This window comes from Zonotrichia leucophrys, chromosome 2, assembly GCF_028769735.1.
Source record: "Zonotrichia leucophrys gambelii isolate GWCS_2022_RI chromosome 2, RI_Zleu_2.0, whole genome shotgun sequence".
Lineage (NCBI taxonomy): Eukaryota > Metazoa > Chordata > Aves > Passeriformes > Passerellidae > Zonotrichia > Zonotrichia leucophrys.
Window position 1 is genome coordinate 11,588,931 of NC_088171.1, and position 19,224 is coordinate 11,608,154.

Consider the following 19,224-nt stretch of genomic DNA (forward strand, 5'->3'; position numbering starts at 1 on the left):
ACTACCCAGCCTGGTGGAGATTAATAATGGAATATAAAGGAACAGCAAACATGTACATGTTGATTAACTTGTACAGCTTGATTAATTGTACTGAAAGCTTCAGGACTTCAGTGTAGTGAAATGAAAGCCTCTTTCCAAAGTGCATCCTTAGCTCCAGTATGAAAATACCAACAATAAAACCATGAATGCTTTCACAGCTCTCCTAAGCCTGGACACCACTGGTTTCTCTGGCAGGTTTAGGGGCTGGAACTGACCTTTGGGATTGGCAAAAGGTTTAGCATGACAGGTCATGTATCAGACCTCTCCTTTGGGTTACCAAAGTGATGGGATTTCCAGAACATGTGACTAATGTATTTGCAGCCCCTCTGGCACTGCTACTCTGTCTCAGCAATGGGCTCATCTGAGCATGAAGATCCAGCTGCTGCTGCTGCAGCTTCTTCCTCAGGTGGCTTCAGGAGGAGGGCTCAGGGTTCACAGCAAAGGGCTTGGGCCAGCCCCTGTCTCCATTCTGGTACCTCTGACAGGAGTCTTTCCCCTCTTTTCCATTTTTTTCCTCCTCTGCAGCCTTGGATGAGCAGAGAGTGAGTAGGAGAAGCTGTGGGAGGAAAAGCTTCTAGTAGCCCTGGAGATGGCTCCAGCCAGTGCCTGCAGGTCCTGTGTGGGTGCTGAGCATTGGAAGAAGCAGAGGGGCTTCACTCATCCTGAGAGTTTCCCCACTATCACAGGCTTTGTGTCGCTGTCTCTCGCCCACTTCCCCATCACAGGCTGAATATCACAGACCCACTCTCCTTCAAACTTTCCTATCCTGTCCCAGGATCCCACTGATTCCTCTCAGACACACTTTCTTCTCCTGAAATCCCTTTGACCACCTTCCCCAGAAGAAGAAAGCTCCCCCACAGTGCCAGCATGGATTTATTTTAGATGCTGGAAAGAAATCTTAGCACTGTCTACACACAGCATCACTTCACACCTGAAAAGACCTGAGCTAAATCAGCCCTGCAGGACTTGTGGGAACACAGGACCACCCCAGCTGGGCTGGGTGGGCTCTGCTGTCATCCTGCCCATCCTGCCCAGGAGCACACTCCACCTCTGCTCCAGCCATGGGTGAGGTGTGTCAGTGAAGGAGAGAATTAACCAGAGGGAACTGTCCTGTGGCCATGCTGTCCCTGCCAAGCTGACTTGAGTGAAAGCCATCACACTGAAACAGCATCTCAGCAGCCTGAGAAGATCAAGTTAGAAAACAGGGCAATTACATACAAACCTAGTGCCTGCTAATAGTCCTGAGTAAGGACGTGAGCTCCTTGGCAGCCCAGCCTCCAGTCAGCTGTAGAAAGTTGCTGCATTTCCTCTATTTACTTTGGTAAACTGAGGCTGGGTCAGTGGCACAAGCAGGAGGGGCCATTGCTTCCATGGAATGTGACCTCAAAGGAGACTGACAAAGGATGCTGTGCTCACACCTGAACCCAAACCTTTTGGATAAGACCCAATCCAGTCTTAAAGAAGGGAAAGGATAATTTCCTTCCACCTTCTTGAATGCTAATTCCCTAGCCTGTAAAGTAATGCAAGAGCCTCTTGCTGTATCTGCAATTTCTGCAGCATCCTTTATATGATAAAGCAATCTGGGCTGACCACAGTAATTCCTCCAGTGCTGGGATTATTTCTCCTGAGGCAGTATTCAGCACTACAGCCTACAGTGGTGTGTGCATTATTTTAGTTTCCTGTTACTTCTGGGCATGGTTCTCTATGATAATTTTTTTTCTGAGATCCCCCGAGGTATTGTTTTGCTCAGTCATATGAAAAATAGGAAAATAAAGCACCTTCATCCCAGTTCCACAGATGGGCCATTCATCAGCATAAAATCAACTTTACAGCCTTGGAGGAAGCTGCTCCATGCACCAAATAGCTACGAATTTCCAAGATGGTTTCCCAAGCTGCATCAGGCCAGCAGCTGTGACAGACAGATGTGATATCTGGGAGCACTTGTGTAATGGAAACAAAAAATAGTGCCCAAGTCCAGGGGGTGACCTATGGTTATCTGCAATTTTTGTAATGGGAAAGTTTATCTCTTTGTTAGAACCTGAATTTTCTTGTAGTTACAGATGTCTAATTTCTTTTCAGATCACTGAGTTACTTAGATGGTTCTTCTTGAAGCGCTTTTCCCTTTTACCATCTATTTACAAGAACAGAATTTGTTTGTTTAACCAAACATGGGATTGGCAAAAGGAAGGCAGAGATTTCTTCCCCTTGCACATCCAGAAATGTTCACCAAACCCCATGGTTTGGGGAGTGATTCTAGCCTAGTTACTGCCATAAGCATCCTCATTGTATTTCTGTCCTGATAATTTCCTGAAGGACACTGAATATTGACTTTTGGGGCTGAGGCTCTCACAACAGTTTTAGGAGATGATCAGACTCCTTAGAGGGTCTCTGTGTGAATCTGGCCTTCTCCAGCCAGTCTGCTCAGGATATGACTTTCAGGGGTCTGGTTTGGGATGACAGAACCTGGGTCAGCCCCATCTGACCAGGGAATGCTGAGTTACTGCTGTGAGCAGGGCACCCCTTCACAGCAGCCCTGGATCTGGGGCTGGACAGAGCATTTTTTCCCGAGAATGGAAAGCAAAATGCAGCAGCCAGAATCACAAGCAGGGAAAGCACAGGCCTGCCCAGTGAAAGCACACTTGAGTAGGGAGCACAAATGTGTCTTCCTGGGTACTCTTCAGTTCCCCAACTCCCTGAAAACTGCAGTGCACATCTTCTCCTCATCACATCACCTACCAAGGCAATGATGTGGCTCACGTGGTCGCAAACGGGCCCTGCTTAGATGAGAGTTCTGCCAAATGTGTGTGCATGAGAGCTTCAGCACAGCTGTAGGTTAATAGACAAGCAGGAGAAAAACCCCATGTGGAGCAGATGCAATGGTGTGTTTCAGACCTAAAGAAAGTGTGGGATAAAACAGGAGCTGGGCTATCAGGGAGTCAATGGCACAAGGCAATACAGCATGTTAGCAAGAGATAGAAAAGCAGCCCAGGGGAGAGGAACTGAGACAAGCCCTGGGGCAGATTCTGTTTGTCTCTTTGGTGATCTATGTAGTGAAAAAGAGAGAGCACATCTGTAGAAAAAAGATGGACAATGAGGTAAAATACTGCCAGGGAAGGAGGAGTGGGGGAAGTAGAGGATTTTTTTTAGCTCAAATTTTCAAGCAATTCATTTTGCTTTTCAAGAGATTAAAAAAAAAAAAAAAAAAAAGCCAATGAGTCAAGAAGCACTACATTAGTTAGGACGGTGCTGTAGCAAATCAAGGGCTTGATTCTTCTGTGGTTTGCCCTAGATTTAGGAGAAAGTGCAAAATATGCAACAAATAGCACAGGGTGAGCTGCCCCCAGGGCTCCACCTCACGAGCAGGAGTGTGTGTGCCATAATGGAAACAGCAGCCCCCTTAGGCCCCTCAGAAACCCCTGGTGACTGATGCTGTAGTACTGCCCTTGGGAGAGCTCAGAAATGCAGGGACACCTGACTCAGATGCACATGAAGGGAGAAGGCACCAGAAAGGGAGATGTCCCAGGCTCCCTGACCTGCAGCACTGAACTGATGGAGGAGAAGAAGCTGTGTGTGTGAAGGAGCAATGAGAGTTGTGAGGACACCAGGAACAAGCTGCCTTTTCGTCATATAGCTGTGGTACAACCTTGAGGCTGACCTTGGAAAATGATAGAAAGGGTCTTGAGAAGGAGACCGGAGAGAATGAACCAGGACAAACCCATAAAAAGCATCTGAAACGCCTGTGGCATTTCCCAGTCTCATATTCCTGCAGCACCACTGACCCTGGCTGGTCTCCCGTCCTGCTCTCAGCTGCTCTGGCCTCTTTCCCCCCAGCCTCCTCCCCTGCTCTCTCAGTCTGTACCTTCTCCCAAAGCTCTGACTTCATTTCCTGTAAATCCATCCAATCTCCCAACCTACAGGCACCAAAAAAGAGTTAGAAACCCCTCCCTGCTCAAAGCAGCCTGGTCCAACTGCTTTAGTCTCTCTTTTAGAGCTGCCTAAGGATGTTATCAACAAACAAGTCAGCTTACCTCTGATTCACAAAGGCCATTTCTTCAAATTAAAGTATGATTTTATCTCCTTGTCCCTAATTTCACTTTCCTGCATGAGGCTGGCATGGGTGTGTGCTGCCTGCACCTCTCCTCTGCATTGCAGCTCTCAGACTTTTACACATGCCACAAACTTGGTACTCTGCTCTATCCACTAAGAAGTAAACTGGGTTTCAAAAGCATGCCAGCTTACATCTTCTCTTACCAGAACAAAGCTCATAAGAAGGAAATGTGAGGCCTCCCTGAGGGTGCTGGAAAGACACGGTGGATAATAGGAAATTTTTGGAAGGAGATTTGAGAAGTGGATTTTACTCAGTCCCTATATTGATAAAGGCTTATCATATTCCTTCTCAAAACCAGGAACCACATGGTGAGACAACGTTTTTAAATGTTAATGCATCTTTAGAGAATAATCAGTAATGTTTGATGGCTTGTGCTAGCTCTAGGAGAGGTCTCTTTGTTGTTTAAGAAATTAAACAACATTCATCTGGAGTTTCGTGTCATTCCAGGATGAAAGAAAGGTTATTTCTTTAGGAAAAAAAAAAGAAGAAAGAGAAGATGTGAATGATAAACATTATAAAATACTTATCTTCCCAGATGTCTCTGGGATAATGTGAGCTGAGAGGAAATGCTTATCTCTCTGAAGGACAGCTTTTGGCAACTTGGCTTTCTATACAGTGCTAAATTATTTTAAGAGCACAGGACAAAGGTAGAGGGATCTGTTTAAAGGAATGAATTATGAGCCAGGTGTAGCATCTCTTCAGGTCCCGCTACTGAATCACTGTGTAACCTTGGCTAAGCCACACAGACCTTTCTGCCTCAGCTTCTGCTTGGGAAAATAATTGGTGTAATAACAGGAAAATTATTTTCATGATTATCTACAAATTTACTGTCTGTGTCATGTACTGTGCGATTATATATTTTTAAACACAGCTCCTTGTGTATCTTGTTATCTACAGAAGCATTCCCTCATTAGCTGGGAGATTTATCTGGTCTGTGAAGGAATCCATGAGCCAAGCAGGGTTCACCTCCAGGGCTGGGTTCAGCTGCATATAATCAGACAGCATGGGCTGTCAGCTGCCCAAAGCACTGACTTCCTCATGCCAACAAGAGCAGAATCCAGCCTGGACAGCCTCTGGTTGCTCTTGACAATGGACCACATTTAAAAAACAATAACAGATTTTGGTGCTTCCAATTGTGATGGCAGCTAAGGGGTGCCCCAGGAAACCTGCCTTCTGGAAAACATGAGTGCCTTTAACCAAACATAAAGCCTTTTAAAATATCTCTTGATACAGCTATACAGTGGGATGCCAAAGATCACATTGTTTTCTGATATTCATAAACATTCTCTTTTTATTTTTAATTTTGATTTAAGATGATGCTATTTTCTTTTCATTTTGTTAACTCATCAGGAATTGGTTGATTTGATTTGGAGTTTTAAGCATTTACTTGCTTTTGTTCATTTTATAAACCCTGCTGACACAATGAAGAAATCATGGCAGGCAAGGACCACATTTCCTTCCTGAATAGGTGCATTCTGTTTTGTTGTCCCAGCAAGCTGCTGTTTCATAAGGAAAAAATTTCTAGTCTGGGCAGAATAATACCTAATCATTGATAAATAACTTATACAAATAAGAAATCACAAAGGAGTGAAACTACCATCTGATGGATTTGCCTGTGAGGAAGTGAGGTTGTTGTGTGGCCTTGGGTGATTAATTTTACATTTCCATGTCTATGCTTCCTCCTCCATCCATTTTGTCTTGCCTGCCTCACATTCAGGGTAGTCAAGGCAAGGACCATTTCTCATTATGTGCACATTTGGCAGCCAGCACTATGGGCTTTGCAACACTGTAAAACACAGGTATGAGGAGCAGTAGCTGGGCAGAGATAAGAGAGTGCATTGGATCATGGGGTGACAGGCATGTGACAACAAGCCACAGATCTCTGGGGTCCCCTGTCCCTGGCTGGGGGCATTCCATGTGGATAGGCAGGGGCATAGCTGGTGCAGTGGGAAAGCAACAAGGACCTGACAGGGGAAGGACAGGGACAGGCATGTCTGGGGAGTGAGGAGGTGAGAGGGCTGGGTTGTGGTGGAGATGGGATTTGTCATCATGGACAACAAGCTCTGCAGGCCTGTTGGTGGCACACACTGGCTCAAGAACCTGATTTGTTAATCTCATTTTCAGGATCACCTCTAGAGAAGAAATCCCTGGAAAATCATGTGTTTGCTTGAATGCCATAGGTATGGTTCCAGAGACTCTAAGGCTGAGCTGGTGGACTCCAACAAACCCACCTGCCATGCAGTGCCCATGCAGTATATTTGACATAGGTAGCATGGCTTTGGAAGGATCCCTTCCATAAGGGTCTTGCCATTATTTGCTGCAAGTGCAGTCGATATTTGGAGAGAGTCTGGTAAACAATCAGCACTACAGATGTGCTGTATCATCTATTGTATCATAACAGTGCTCTACTTCAGACTCCAGCTGCTGCAGCCTGTGAAAATGCAACCCTTCAATCCCTATATGTATGGGTTGTGAGCCCTGAGAAGAGTATATGCATCTCCAGTTAGAGCCCTGATCCTCTGGTCCATGCTGTGGCTTCAAGGATCTTTTTGATCATGGGGATGCTTTCTAAAACACTTATTTACTTTTAGAAATGGTGTTCCTATTAGGGTGAGGTTGCCAATGGTAAGGCATGCAGTGGTTGTGGGTAGTATTTTTTGGAGTCCACCTATTTTTTTGATATCTTGTTTGCCATTTAGGCTGTGAATGATGGAGCCTGAGCATAGGAAGAGCACAGCTTTGAAGAATGCGTGGGTTGAGATGTGAAGGAAGGCTAGTTCAGGGAAGTTTAGTCCGATTATAACTATTATTAGTCCTAGGTGACTTGAAGTGGAGAAGGCAATGATTTTTTGATGTCGTTTTGGGTAAGAGCAGGAAATGCAGGGATGTATTCCCCAGCAGAGCCACAGAACCCCAGGTGTGCAGCGCTGCCTTGCCCAGCTCTGATTTTCCCTGCACACCTTCCCCCAGCACACAGGACCGAACACCAGTTGCACAGACAGACAGACATTCTCTAAAGCCTGTAGTGTTTTTGCTCTCAAGTGAAACCCTTTCTGCCAGCAAAGAAAGAGAGCAAGAAGGATCTTTAAAAAAAAAAAAAAAAACCAAAATAAAAAACAAGGAAAAAAAAAAGACAGAAGGCACAGAAAGGAGGAAAAGGAGAGGGAAGGTTTTTCTCTTACAGTCGGTTGTGATTTCGTAGGGGGAGTTAAGGCGCGCGTCTCCGCAGGGCGAGGTGCTGACGTACAGGTGGAACAGGATGTTCTCCCGCAGCCTGAAGCCTCCCTCTTTTAACCGCACGAAGATTGATCGCTCCCAGTCCTCTCGCCGTTTGCTATGATCACAAAAGAGGTTCCAGGTCATTTGTTACATGCCAAATCAGAAACATTTCTGTGCTCTCTCTCTCTCTCCTTTTCTCCCTCTGCTTGTTTGTTTGTTTTTATTAGCACCCGGCATCATATATTTTGCCTAGTGACAGCAAAAGAAAAACAATGAGCTTCTCCAGGTGAAAAAATGTGTGAAGGAGGTCAAAGCTGCCAAAGGGCTTTTGGCTTGCTTACCTAAGATCTGTTCTAATGATGAAATGTGGATTTTTGAAGGGTAACTCTCCTTCCTTACATGCATGGTTGCATAAACAGGCTGATTTTAAAGTGGTTCTGGTGCATGAAAAAATGAGTTCTCTTGGGCTCTCATGTGAACACATCAGCTCTGCTGATCACAGTGCCTAGGCACAAGTTTGAATCCCATTAACATCAATCACCACAGCTGAGATGTGTGTTCATATGCTCCACTGAAAAGGGCCTCTAACAAAGCACCCAAATTTTATGACCACTGCCACACCTCCCTGCTCCCCAGGTGTTGCTCTTCTCCCCCATTCAACCAGAGTCACCTACAAGTGCTCCACCTATGCCAGCAGGGGCCTCTTGGACACTTGGCATTTTTGGAAATCAGAAGCCATCTTAAGAAGGGTGGACAAAAGTTGTACAGACTTTACTCAGCCGAGTTGAAAAGATACTTATTGAGATGAAGCTTTTATCTTTGCAGTGGTTCAGCAGCTAGATGGGGATGCAGTGCACATATTCCATCAGCAACAGCTGCCCGGGAGGCCAAACCCTCCCAGTGCTGCCGTTTGCAGCAACAGCACAGCATTAAGGCTCTGCTGCTGTGCAGCTCCTCCCATGAGCTACATTTGGGAAGATATGGGTGATTTCTCTGACAGACAGCTGCCTCTAACATGTGTGTTTGGGCGATGGTCACGATTATAATTTTGAAGGTGAAAATGTGATTGGTGAAATTAGGGTGAGACTCCTTTCTCTCTGATGGCCTGGTCCTTCCCTCAAAAATTCCAGGGTCTTTTTGGAGGAGTATCTCTGAACAGAACAGCACCTGCAGGTAATGATTTTCCTGGGATGCTGTTAATAAGGCAGAATCCCACCCGTTTAATTCACTACAGGACAGCCCATTAACCAAGGCGATTTCTGCCTGTCTCTCTGCCTCCTGATAGTGCAAACAGGAGTGCTTTTTACTCAGCCTTTGAGTGAGTCCTTGGCTTTCATCCAAGCTGCCTCTGCCTGTTTTCTCCCAGAGCAGCCTCTGTGCTATTGAAGCTGTTTGGCTGTCACTCTTCCATGGTTTGGGTGTTTTGTCATTTCTTGATGCCAGGATGCGTTTGCTGTCAGGAGGAATTTACAGGCACATTAGCTCGCCTGTCAGGGACAGGGAGTCACACTGGCTGCTGAGCTGGGGCTGCCACATGCTGCTCCTTCATTTTCTGCTGGCTGTGGTGGAACTTCCCAACTGCACTAATTATATTATCACCCTGATACAAGCCTCTGAAATAATAAAATCTCTGCAAGTCCTGCTGCTTGGACTTTGGAGCAATTGCAGGTAGTTCTAAATAATTCACTGCAAAATCAGCTGGGAGAATACAAAGCTGTGCAGTCCAAATGCCTGCTATTATTACATTAAATCTCACCAAAGTGTGTGGGGGGGCAGCTTACAGTACTTGGAGACAGTTGCTATGTAGGGTTGGAGCAGTCATGCTTTGGGCTGGATTTCAGGAGTTCAGCTTCCATCCTGTTTTCACTGGTCATTGTTTTCCACTGATTAACCTTGCTCTCTTACCTCTTCACGAGCACCAACAAGGGTCTGTGGCCAGTGTGGCTGCCAGGTTGGATGATAGACAGCTGCTCTAAAAATAGTTGGCAGGGCTGGAGGGCAAGGCAGCTTGATTCTCTCCTCCAGCAGGCTGAGGCTCTTCATATCACACAGGGTTCTGACCTGCCTTTGGGATGGTTTTTTGGAGCTGAACTCAAACATGAGGTTCATTCTTGCATTGTGGCTGAACAGGATTCATAACAAAACTCAGCGAGTATTGTTGGAAAAGAATCTGGGTTGCAACATCATCTGCCATGGCTTAGTAAAGATTATTGTGCATGGGATGTTTGGTGTATTTCACAAACCAGGCGGAACCAGGGATCTGATAAAAGTGGTCCAGGTGGAGCATGAGATGCACTTCTGCAAAGTCACCTCTTCTCCAGCACCAGAACCTCGTGCCTTGTCTCTGGGACAGGTGAACTGTGAGAGGGAAGATGACTTTGCAGCTGTTCTTTACAACATCCTTTGCACAGCCATGCTCAACCTGCACAAATCAATGGAGAGAGGAGCCCACAGTGAGCCTGCAGATCCTATTCATTCAGGAGGTGGCATTAAAGTGTTATTTCTGTGTACTGGCAGTGGCTAAAAGAGCAGAATTCATCCCTAAAACTTTGCCTGTTACAAATTTCTGTGGGAGTTTGGATTTGAGGCTCATTCAAGTGGAACATTTAAGAACGTGTTAAATTCTAATCTTTTGCTTGAGTTCATTATTCAGCATAACACATGCCCATGTTTTGAGCTGACTTGAAGAAGATACTTTAGCACATGCTTATGGTTTAATATATATGAAGCTATTTGGTGAAACAAAGCCTGACAAGCAGAGAGGAGAAGTTTTTCAGCATATAAATGTATTTACAGGAAGTTTCTAGTACTACATACAACAAAAGAGCACCCTAGAGAAACTAACAGCAGGCTTAGTAGATTTGTAACAAGCAGCTGATTTTCCTCAAAAAAGTAACTTATCTGGACTGGATTAAGACTATTTCTTGCTTTTTATGTATAAAATAAATAGTGGTTTTCATCTGACTTGCTGAAAGAGCTTACCTTCTGGTAAAATCATCTCCCTGGCACCTGAAGGGAGAACTACAGCAGCAAGCTTACTATGGTGTTTATTTATTTTAAGGATACTCTCTTAATTTTGTTTTTCTTTAAAAAAGAAGAGTTGTATTTTCTTTTCTTCCCTATTGGCCAGTTGATATAAATAGTACCACTGAAAATGATTTTCCTATCACCATTGCAAGAGAATCAGACTATCGAATTTGTGTGCTTTTTGATGGTGATTCTTAGAAAAAGCTTCTCAAAAGGTCTTTCTTGTCCTTCTTTTGTACATCAGAAAATTTTCGTCTTTCTTCTCATCTTTTTTGTGAAAGTCTGGAGAACTGGAGGATTATGCTTGTCATAAAAATGAAATCTGGGAGGGCCAAGGGTCTTAATCACACTGGTTAGAAGCTGACAGGTTTTAGTTGTGCTTTTAGCTTTTATTTAACTCAAGCTCTAGACAATGAATTGTTGAAAGAAAGTTTCCTTTTGAAGTATTTGTCACTCTTGCTTCTTAGAGAGGATAAAGTTCCATTTCTGGAACTCTTTTCCAAGAAAAGTCAGGAAATTTGCACCTCTAACATTTAGCAATAAGAAGAGAAGGGGAAAAGAAGTAATTTGCATATTGCTGTAGCATTGGCTTGTGGATGGAATTGTCCTGCAGCTTAAATATGTGAAGAAGTTGCTGTATTCTCTTTTTAGAGAAATGGAAAATAAATTGCCCCAGCACATGGCAGTTCATCTCAGCCCCAACAGACACATGAACAGGTTTGCTGAGCTCCACCTCAGAGATGCCCATCTCTCTCCACTGGTGATCAAAGGAGCCTTGGGGATCTGGGCAACACTTGACTGCCAAGAAGTAAATTCAGTTCAGTGAATCTCTGTCTCCTGGCCTTTAATTTTATATGCTGGCCCTTGCTTTCTCCAACCTGCTTGCCCTTGCTCTTACAAGCCTTCATGCTACACTCAGCCAACTGTGTATTTTGCTTTCACTGAGATCAGCAGTACTATTTGTAAATTCTGGAAAAGAGTTTCCTTTTCAAAGACAGCATCACACAGAAAAAATATTTCTTGCACTGGAAGTTCCTGAAGTTTGAAATGCAGCAGCAAAGACCACACTCAGCAGGTAGTCTTGGTGGGAAGAAGGTATGTGGAAAACAGAAATACTTTCCACAGGACAAACTTGCCTGTTCCATGGTGAATGATGGAAAATTTAAGATCTTTGAGTCAAGAATGATGCTCTCAAAAGAAAACCATCTTTTTGGTTTCAGTTCATTTATTACTTTGTGCAACAGTTTCCTGGCCTAGGATAGGAGTTTAATTTGGGCTAGGTTAATGCAAATGCATGAGCACATAATAAAACACATAAATAAACACAATAGCTTTGTGTTTCTCCCAAGCCTGAGGAGATGGTGTGCATGTATTCATGGTGGAGCTGAGTTACCATGTCAGTCCTAAAAGCTCTGTCCTTATAGTATGTGGCAGCATCATGTGTTTTCTCTGTGAAAAGATTTATTTTTTCTAGAGAAAATGGAGTAAATATGATTTCAATGTGCAGAAAATGCATTTTTTATTTAATTTTGACCCCCCCCATTTTGTCACAACAAAGCTCCCGATGGCAGAAAACTGTGTAACCATAAATATTAAAATTGAAGAATATATCACAACACACAGTTCTGCTTCTCCATGGACTTTAAGGAAGCAGAATCGGATTTGATAGTAATTCCAGCTCTGTCATTCAAAGGTGCTTAGCCTTGACAATTTTGGTTGAGATTTTTATGGTGTGTGCTGGTCAGGCAAGCGGCGGTGCCTGGTCTTGGCTGAACTGAGAGTGATTTGAAGTTATTGTGAACAGAGCTCGTGCTTCACTGAGGATTCTGTTAACAAAAGGCTGTTAACATTGATCCAAATAAAGCAATAATATGACTGAACATGTTAGGGAGGTGGATCAATACAATAGTTTAAGATACAGTGTTAGCACTTGTTTCCCAAGAGACCATAGCGCAAAGCAAGTACTAGGGTTGCTACACTGCTGAAAACATAATAATTTAATGTAAACTTGAAAGCAATTCAGAATGAAATTGAGAGAATATTGTTTTTGATTAAACCCTTCAATGCTCTTGTCCCTCTTTGTTAGCCAAACCCATGTACTCAATATACTCTCCCGTCTTCAACTCCAACCTGAAGTTAAAATAGCCATTATTCTATTTTTGTTGCTTAGGTGAAGCAGCATCACAGGTGCTTGCAAGAGCACACAATCCTGCTTAGATTAACCCTTGTGTCTGTGACACAATGCAAAACCTTCTGAAGTCAAAGGAAGTTTTTGCACTGAATTTAATGGCCTTCAGAAAAAGTCACATGAATATGCACTCAAGAATGGAGAGCAGAAGAATGACCTATAGAGAAATAGGTTTTTTGTTTGTTTACCCTAATTTCTTGGTTCCTCCTATATAATAAATGCCACCTCAGCTTCACTTCTGCTTAGTTTTCACATCATAGGATAATTCAGGCTGGTAAGGACCTTAAATCTCTATCCCAGCCTCCTTCTCAAAGTCATTTGACAGACTGCTCAAGGTTCTATGCACTCAGATTTTGAAAATGTGCAAGACAGGAGGGAGACTGCACAACCCTTCTGAGTGATCTGCCCCACTGCTAGCCTATCCCCATGGGGAAAATCAGTTCTCATACTCAGACTGAGCTTCTCTTGTTTCATTGTGTTCCTCTTGTCTGCCACCTTCCCTCTGCACACCTGGGTAAAGGTGTCAGCTCCACTGTGTTGCTGGCTTGCTTTGCTGGCTCTGCCATCTCCCCTGCAGGCTGACCAGGTCCAGACCTGTCAGCACCTCCACACAGCCCAGGTGCTCTGACCCTGAGACTCTGGGCAGCCTCTGCTGAATCTGTGTCAGATGATTGGTGTCCTTCCTTTGGGGCACCCAAAGCTGCACATAGCATTGTAGATGGGCTATAATGAGTGCTGATGAGTGGTGGATGCACACACACATCCTTTGACAGACTCTTCATACTTCCCAGGATCCTGCTGTTCTCCCTGCTGTTAGGTACACCACTAGCTAATGTCCTGGTTCCTGTCTGCCAAGCCCCATCCCTTTTCAGCAGAGCTGCTCTCCAGCCTGGATTTCGTTCCTTCTTGATGGAAAGGAGGAAGGTCATTCTTTCTTCCTTGGTGAGGGACTTTGCATTTGTCCAGCTGAGTTTTCTGTCAAACCTCCTGCTGGTCCAGCCCTCCAGCCTGCTGGGATGACAGACCAGCCCTCAAGCATAGTGACTGGTCCTTCCCACATTTTGGTGTCCTCTGCAAAGTTTATAACCAAGCACTATGTAACCTCTTCCAGATTGCAATAGACATGATCAGAGAAAAGGCAGCATTCTGAGGTGAGGTATCCCACTTATTACCATCTTCCAGGCAGTGTATGACCCATTAGCCATTTAACTGGTAACAAGGTGGATTTGGCTGAAGACAAGAACAATAATTCCACTGTAATGATTCTACATGCTATAACATTTTAAAACATCATAAAGAAGGAGTAAGTGATAAGCATCTTACACTTTGGCACAAAGTTTGCTGTGCTGTTAACACTCATTGGTTCTCTAGTGAGTCAATGAAGACGCTAATGATCAATAAATCACTTCTTTGAGATCTTCCAGCAGCAGCAAGGAAGACAGGAAAATGGCTGCATTAAGCAAAATGACTCCCTTCGAGCCTCTGGTCAGTGAATGATGCTAATAAGCCTGCACGTAAAGATTTGTACAAAATCATCAGGCTTCATAAAGTCCAGCTTTATGAGTCATATCTAATCGCTGCTGAAAGAGAATCAGCTGAAGTAAAGCAGCTCGTGACCCAACACTTTAGACTACCTAACTCAATTTTTTTTGTGCAGTGTATTGTTCCTTCATCACCTAAACACTCAGAAAAAAAATGACACAAAGAAACAAATAGTTCAGTTGTCTGGAGGATGGATCAGTTCCACTGAAGGCCATATAACAGTCCCCAAAAATCAACAGAATTCAGTTACCTTAAGTGTAGCTCCAGCTGTGAGTAGAGGAAGTGAACAAATGCCCTTCTTGCCACAATCTCTGCATGGCAGTCGTTGACCGCAAGCCCTTGGTCATTTATGTATTCCCCATTTATACATTTGGTACCCGATGACAGCACAACAACCTGAGCTTGCCTGATGTCCAAACCTGTAGGAAGAAAAAAAAAGCTGTGAAATTTCTGGGGGTGAGCATGATACCATGATTGTTAAAGTCCTCACAGCACACACTTTGATGTGGCAGCCAGACAGCCCTAATGGGATGCTTGTTAAGGTGATGATATGGCCTTTGGAATATGCAGGAATCTCACATCTCTGTGTTATTAGAATAATAAGGTCTATATTTCAGTCTTGCTACTAATTCCAAGATAAAAGCTCACCATGAAGTTTACTTGTTAAATCAATAACTACATCATAGCAGAGCATATGCTGTAGGGAGGTAATAAAGATCTCCTGCAGTGCTGATAAATGGCCAGGTTTTTATGAGCTGTTGAAGACATTTTCTGGTGGGAGCACATACTCCCTGTAATGTTAGGTTTCATTGCTGTTGCATTTTAAGTAGTAAAAAAATGGAAGTAATGCTTCTGGGGCTTGTCTTTAAAATTATGAAGAAAACACCCTAACAGATTTGACTTTCAGTCCACTTGCCTTTTAGTTTCTCCAAGAGCAGCTACATCTCTGCAGTGCTCTTTTCAGTGTGGTCTCTGGGATGGAGCATTTAGCATTGAGACCAGCTTTCTTCACCTATTGCCTCTCTACATAATGGTGATAGCAATTGAAAGATGTCCCTTACATGATCCAGATAGACACTTTCTAGGAGTAAATTTTAATTTATTTGGAAACGGTTGCAAAATGCTTAGAGACTTCAGCAGGACATGGGTTTCACTCTAAAACATAGCTCATTCACCCTGTGGACAATTTCAAAGTAGAATATAGAATGAACTGATCCCAAAATGAAATGATCTCTTGAGAAACACATCTCTGGACTCATCTCACTGAATGCCAAAGAACAAGGGAGCAGCTCTTGGGAAAAAGAACTTTTTTGCCTGACAGATGGTTCCTCTAGAAGTGACAAAGCAGCCTCTGGGTGTAGGGCTGTGTTTGACACAATGGCTGCGTGTAGGCAAACACCTGCACAGGGCAGCACAGCAGCTCAGGCTGCTGGTGTTGCTGTGGCTGGGCCCAGGCAGTGTCACCTGAGGTGCCCCTGATGTCCTGCCTAACATCTGGCTGCAGTCTGGGAAGCCCAGGAGGTTCTACACACTCCCCATGCATCTCACATAGAAATGCATAAAGAGGCTCAGTGAAAACACACACCCATGTTTAGGTAACTGAATCAAGACCTCAAAATGTGACAAGTCAAATGAAGACAGGTCTGAGTCTCCAAATACTCATAGAAGGAATGGAAACAATCTTCCCATGGGCCATGGTGATGCTGAATCTATGGTATTACTTTAGCTTTAAAAAAGCTTTAGGAATAGTTTTACGGAGTCAGCAAAAATATTTTTTCCTCTTACAAGGTCAATTGAAAAGCAGGAAAACTGAAAAACTGCAGAGATTTTATTGGCTTGGCATGTCTGGGGCCATGTTCCCTTATAAAATCTGTTGGTGTTACATGACAAAAGAGTTGAATGGAGAAGGAAATAATATTTTAAACAAAATGATTGGTGCTGCCAATGATTTCCCAGTTAGTAAATACCATCAATAGCCCTTCATAATCTCCACACAGCACTGGGACTAGTAGTGGATGATATGCTATAGCACTGTAGCCATGCTTAATGAATATAATTGCAAATGATATCAAAATTATTTCATGCCTATATCAATAGAAAAGCTACATCAGTAATCCAAAAAGTTTAGTAGTAATGTGGCATTGCAGCATTGTGGCATTTGTAGGAGAGGGGTAAGTATTGTGAAAAATTCAGTTAATTCCATCTGAGCCCCTGGCTGTGAGAGTTTCATACAGAAGTTGTTACAGGTACTAGTGACAAAGTACACATCACTGTATGCCTGTGCTGAGAGCTTAAGCTCTATTTGTTACTGTAGATATGGCCCTAAAAAAGTGGTTTGGAGTATTTATTGGGGAGAAATAAAAAAGAGCTGGAAATCTTGAAAACCCAAGAAGTGAAGTTGGGAACACATGGGAGAAATGGAGAGGAGAAAAAGCCTTTGTGTTTATTCCAGGTTTATTACTAGGAAAAAAGTTGAGGTGGAAAAATTACTCATTCCCTGCAAAGAAATGTGCTTATAGTCTGTACATTAAAATTGCTTTGCTTTAGGGTCACTGCTTTCATAAGAAAAATAATAGGTATCTCAGATTGTAACATGTCCATCTAGTTAACAGCGTCTTTCACTTGGACTAACATCAAACATTTCATGGGCCACTGCCTGCCACTGAGGTGTCTGAGTCCCACTCAGCATCTCAAAAAGCAGTGTATATTTCCCTCAACAGTATGTAATATTTTCCTTGGCTGGAAGGCCCATGAAGAGAATCACCTATTTTTCTGTTCTATTTTATTTATTTACTACCATAGATAGGGCTTTATTTACCTCAGCACAGCAGGAGCACACCAGGAGGCAATTCCCTCCTACAGAAACCTGTGAGCCTCTCTGTCTGCCCCTGAGGACCTGTGCCAATGCTCCTTCTCAGGCAGAGAGTCCAACTGCTTCCTTCTCCTAACATTAGCAAGCCCCTGGTGTGCCTCCTCCTCTCCCCCTTCACCTCATAATCAAAAACCCAAGCTCTGAATATATAGAGCAAACCACCTGGGCAAGCCCTCCTGCTCTCTGGGATCTACACCTTCCTCACCCCCCAGTCAGCCCAGTACACAGTGTGATATCTTTTATTTCTTCAATCATTTTATCCACAAATAAATGTAACTCTTTCTCCTCTCAGATGAGGTAAGCTGATGAATGCACTCAGGATTTTCTGCAAGGTCTGGATTTATCCACAAATGAAACAGAAAGGCACCCAACACCTATCAGATGCAGCAATAATTGAATCTCTCTCATGTTTGCTATCACAATGTCCACCTGCACAGCAATAACCAGTGTGCTGGGGTGTTCATGTTTTGGGTGAATTAACTCCATAAGTTGGCTTCCAGTGGTATGGGGCCCCAGTGGGTACCATGTGTGGACACAGCCTGGGGTGTCTGCCAGTGCTGGCAAGGTGCAGGTGTTTGCAGAACAGCCCTTAGATGCTGCCTGGGGCTGGGAGGCAATGGCTTCCAAGAATTTGCAGGACCACTCTGAGTGTTAAACATTAAAGATCTCCATGTATTTTCCATTTGCAGAGTCAGAAAATTATCCATGCTCCTCTATGCTCAGAAATACCCAAGAGTTATGTCTAGCTGCTGTGGCACTTGGAAACCCAGGTGTACATGACTTATGCATTAGCTCTGAAATATTTACACCTCACTGGGGAGCCAAATGGAGAAAGTGATCTGTGACCAACGTAGCAGTGTTCAATGCTGCCTGTGAGGGCACCCAGCATGATGAGAAACACTTCCCACAACCTGACAGTTGTCCGCTGTGTTCAGGAGCATACATGCTAACAGATTGTCCCCTTGCATGCCTTGTTTGGTACACACACAGAGCTGGAGGTTTATCCCCTGTGTAATGTTTGAGATTATTGCCAGTGAACATGGGAGGAATTTTTCTCTGAGAACAAGACACGATGCTTAGCTGATGAAGGCAGATTTTAGCATTGACTAATCACACTGGCATTTTAGGCAGCATTTTCAGCTCTGGAGCCTAGATATTTGCTTCAGTGATTCAGAATTAATAGGCACTTCTGTACATTTGTCTATTTTGCATTAAAACCAGTAATTACTAACTCTTGTTATTAATGTTTACTTCCTATTTTATTTTGCTTGCAGAATACTTCAAGTTTCTCAAGCAATTTCTATTTATGAAAGTTGAGCTCCCTCATAAGCATTGATTAATTTAACCTCAGACACGCAGCAGATCCAGACTGTGCACATCCTCAAGCCATGCCTAGGAAAGCTGTGGCTTTGTGAGTGGCAGAATCCTACATGAACAGTAACTGGCACCACCAGCCTTATGGCACCTACCCTGCTCAGGGTTATATACAAAGATTGCTCCCCTCAAGACTCATGTTCTTACTGAGGAGAGTCAATCTCAGGTGAAAGATGCAGGGATGTAACTGCATCCAGGTTATTTGACAAACAAGGAGAAATGGGCTGCATTATTATGACCTTAACTCCTGACCCACTGATTGTCAGAGTTCATGAGGCATTTCCTACCCTCGCTGCCTTCTGCACAGTAATGTTTGAAGAGACATTAGGTTAAAAGTAACTAGTGAACAATTTATAACAGGCACCTGCATTAGGTTTCTATTATTTGCCTAAAGACTTCTAATAGCTTTCAATTTGAAAAAGGAAATGGAGCAGGGGAAAGGAAATTGGGAAGCTGTGTCAGCATAGTGGCTGGGTCCTGGCTAACTCCCTGTAGTTGACGAGAGCTGAGAGAGCAGGGAGGGAATTCACTACATTTTATCTTGACAAAGTCTGTCAATTAATTAGTTGCATTATAAAACAAAAATGTACACATAAATGGCACATTGCCTTTGACCACATATCCAGTCTATGATCCAGTGAGGCAACAATCCTTTCTTGTTCTCTGCTGGAAGCCTGAGCCCACCCTGGGTCTAGGGGCAGGAACTCCTCTCACAGCCAGGCAGGGGGAACCTCAAACCCCTGATGTTCTTTTTTTGTCTGTCAGTGATTGTGCAGATTTTCACATCACAGCTGAGCTGTTGAAAAGAAACTGGGTTTTATTATGAGCCATTTCCAGTTTGCTGAGACCAGCAGG

General features: G+C 43.7%; 1 protein-coding gene across 1 annotated transcript in view; it reads right to left on the bottom strand.

Annotated features, from left to right (window-relative positions):
• The window catches only part of ADARB2 (adenosine deaminase RNA specific B2 (inactive)), a 313,951-nt gene that overhangs the window by 30,441 nt on the left and 264,286 nt on the right, over positions 1-19,224 (bottom strand). The window contains exons 5-6 of the mRNA XM_064703940.1: positions 14,374-14,542; positions 7,330-7,481 (exon numbers count right to left, since the gene is read on the bottom strand). Coding sequence (XP_064560010.1) covers positions 7,330-7,481; positions 14,374-14,542 — 321 coding nt within the window. The remainder of the gene's footprint in view (positions 1-7,329; positions 7,482-14,373; positions 14,543-19,224) is intronic.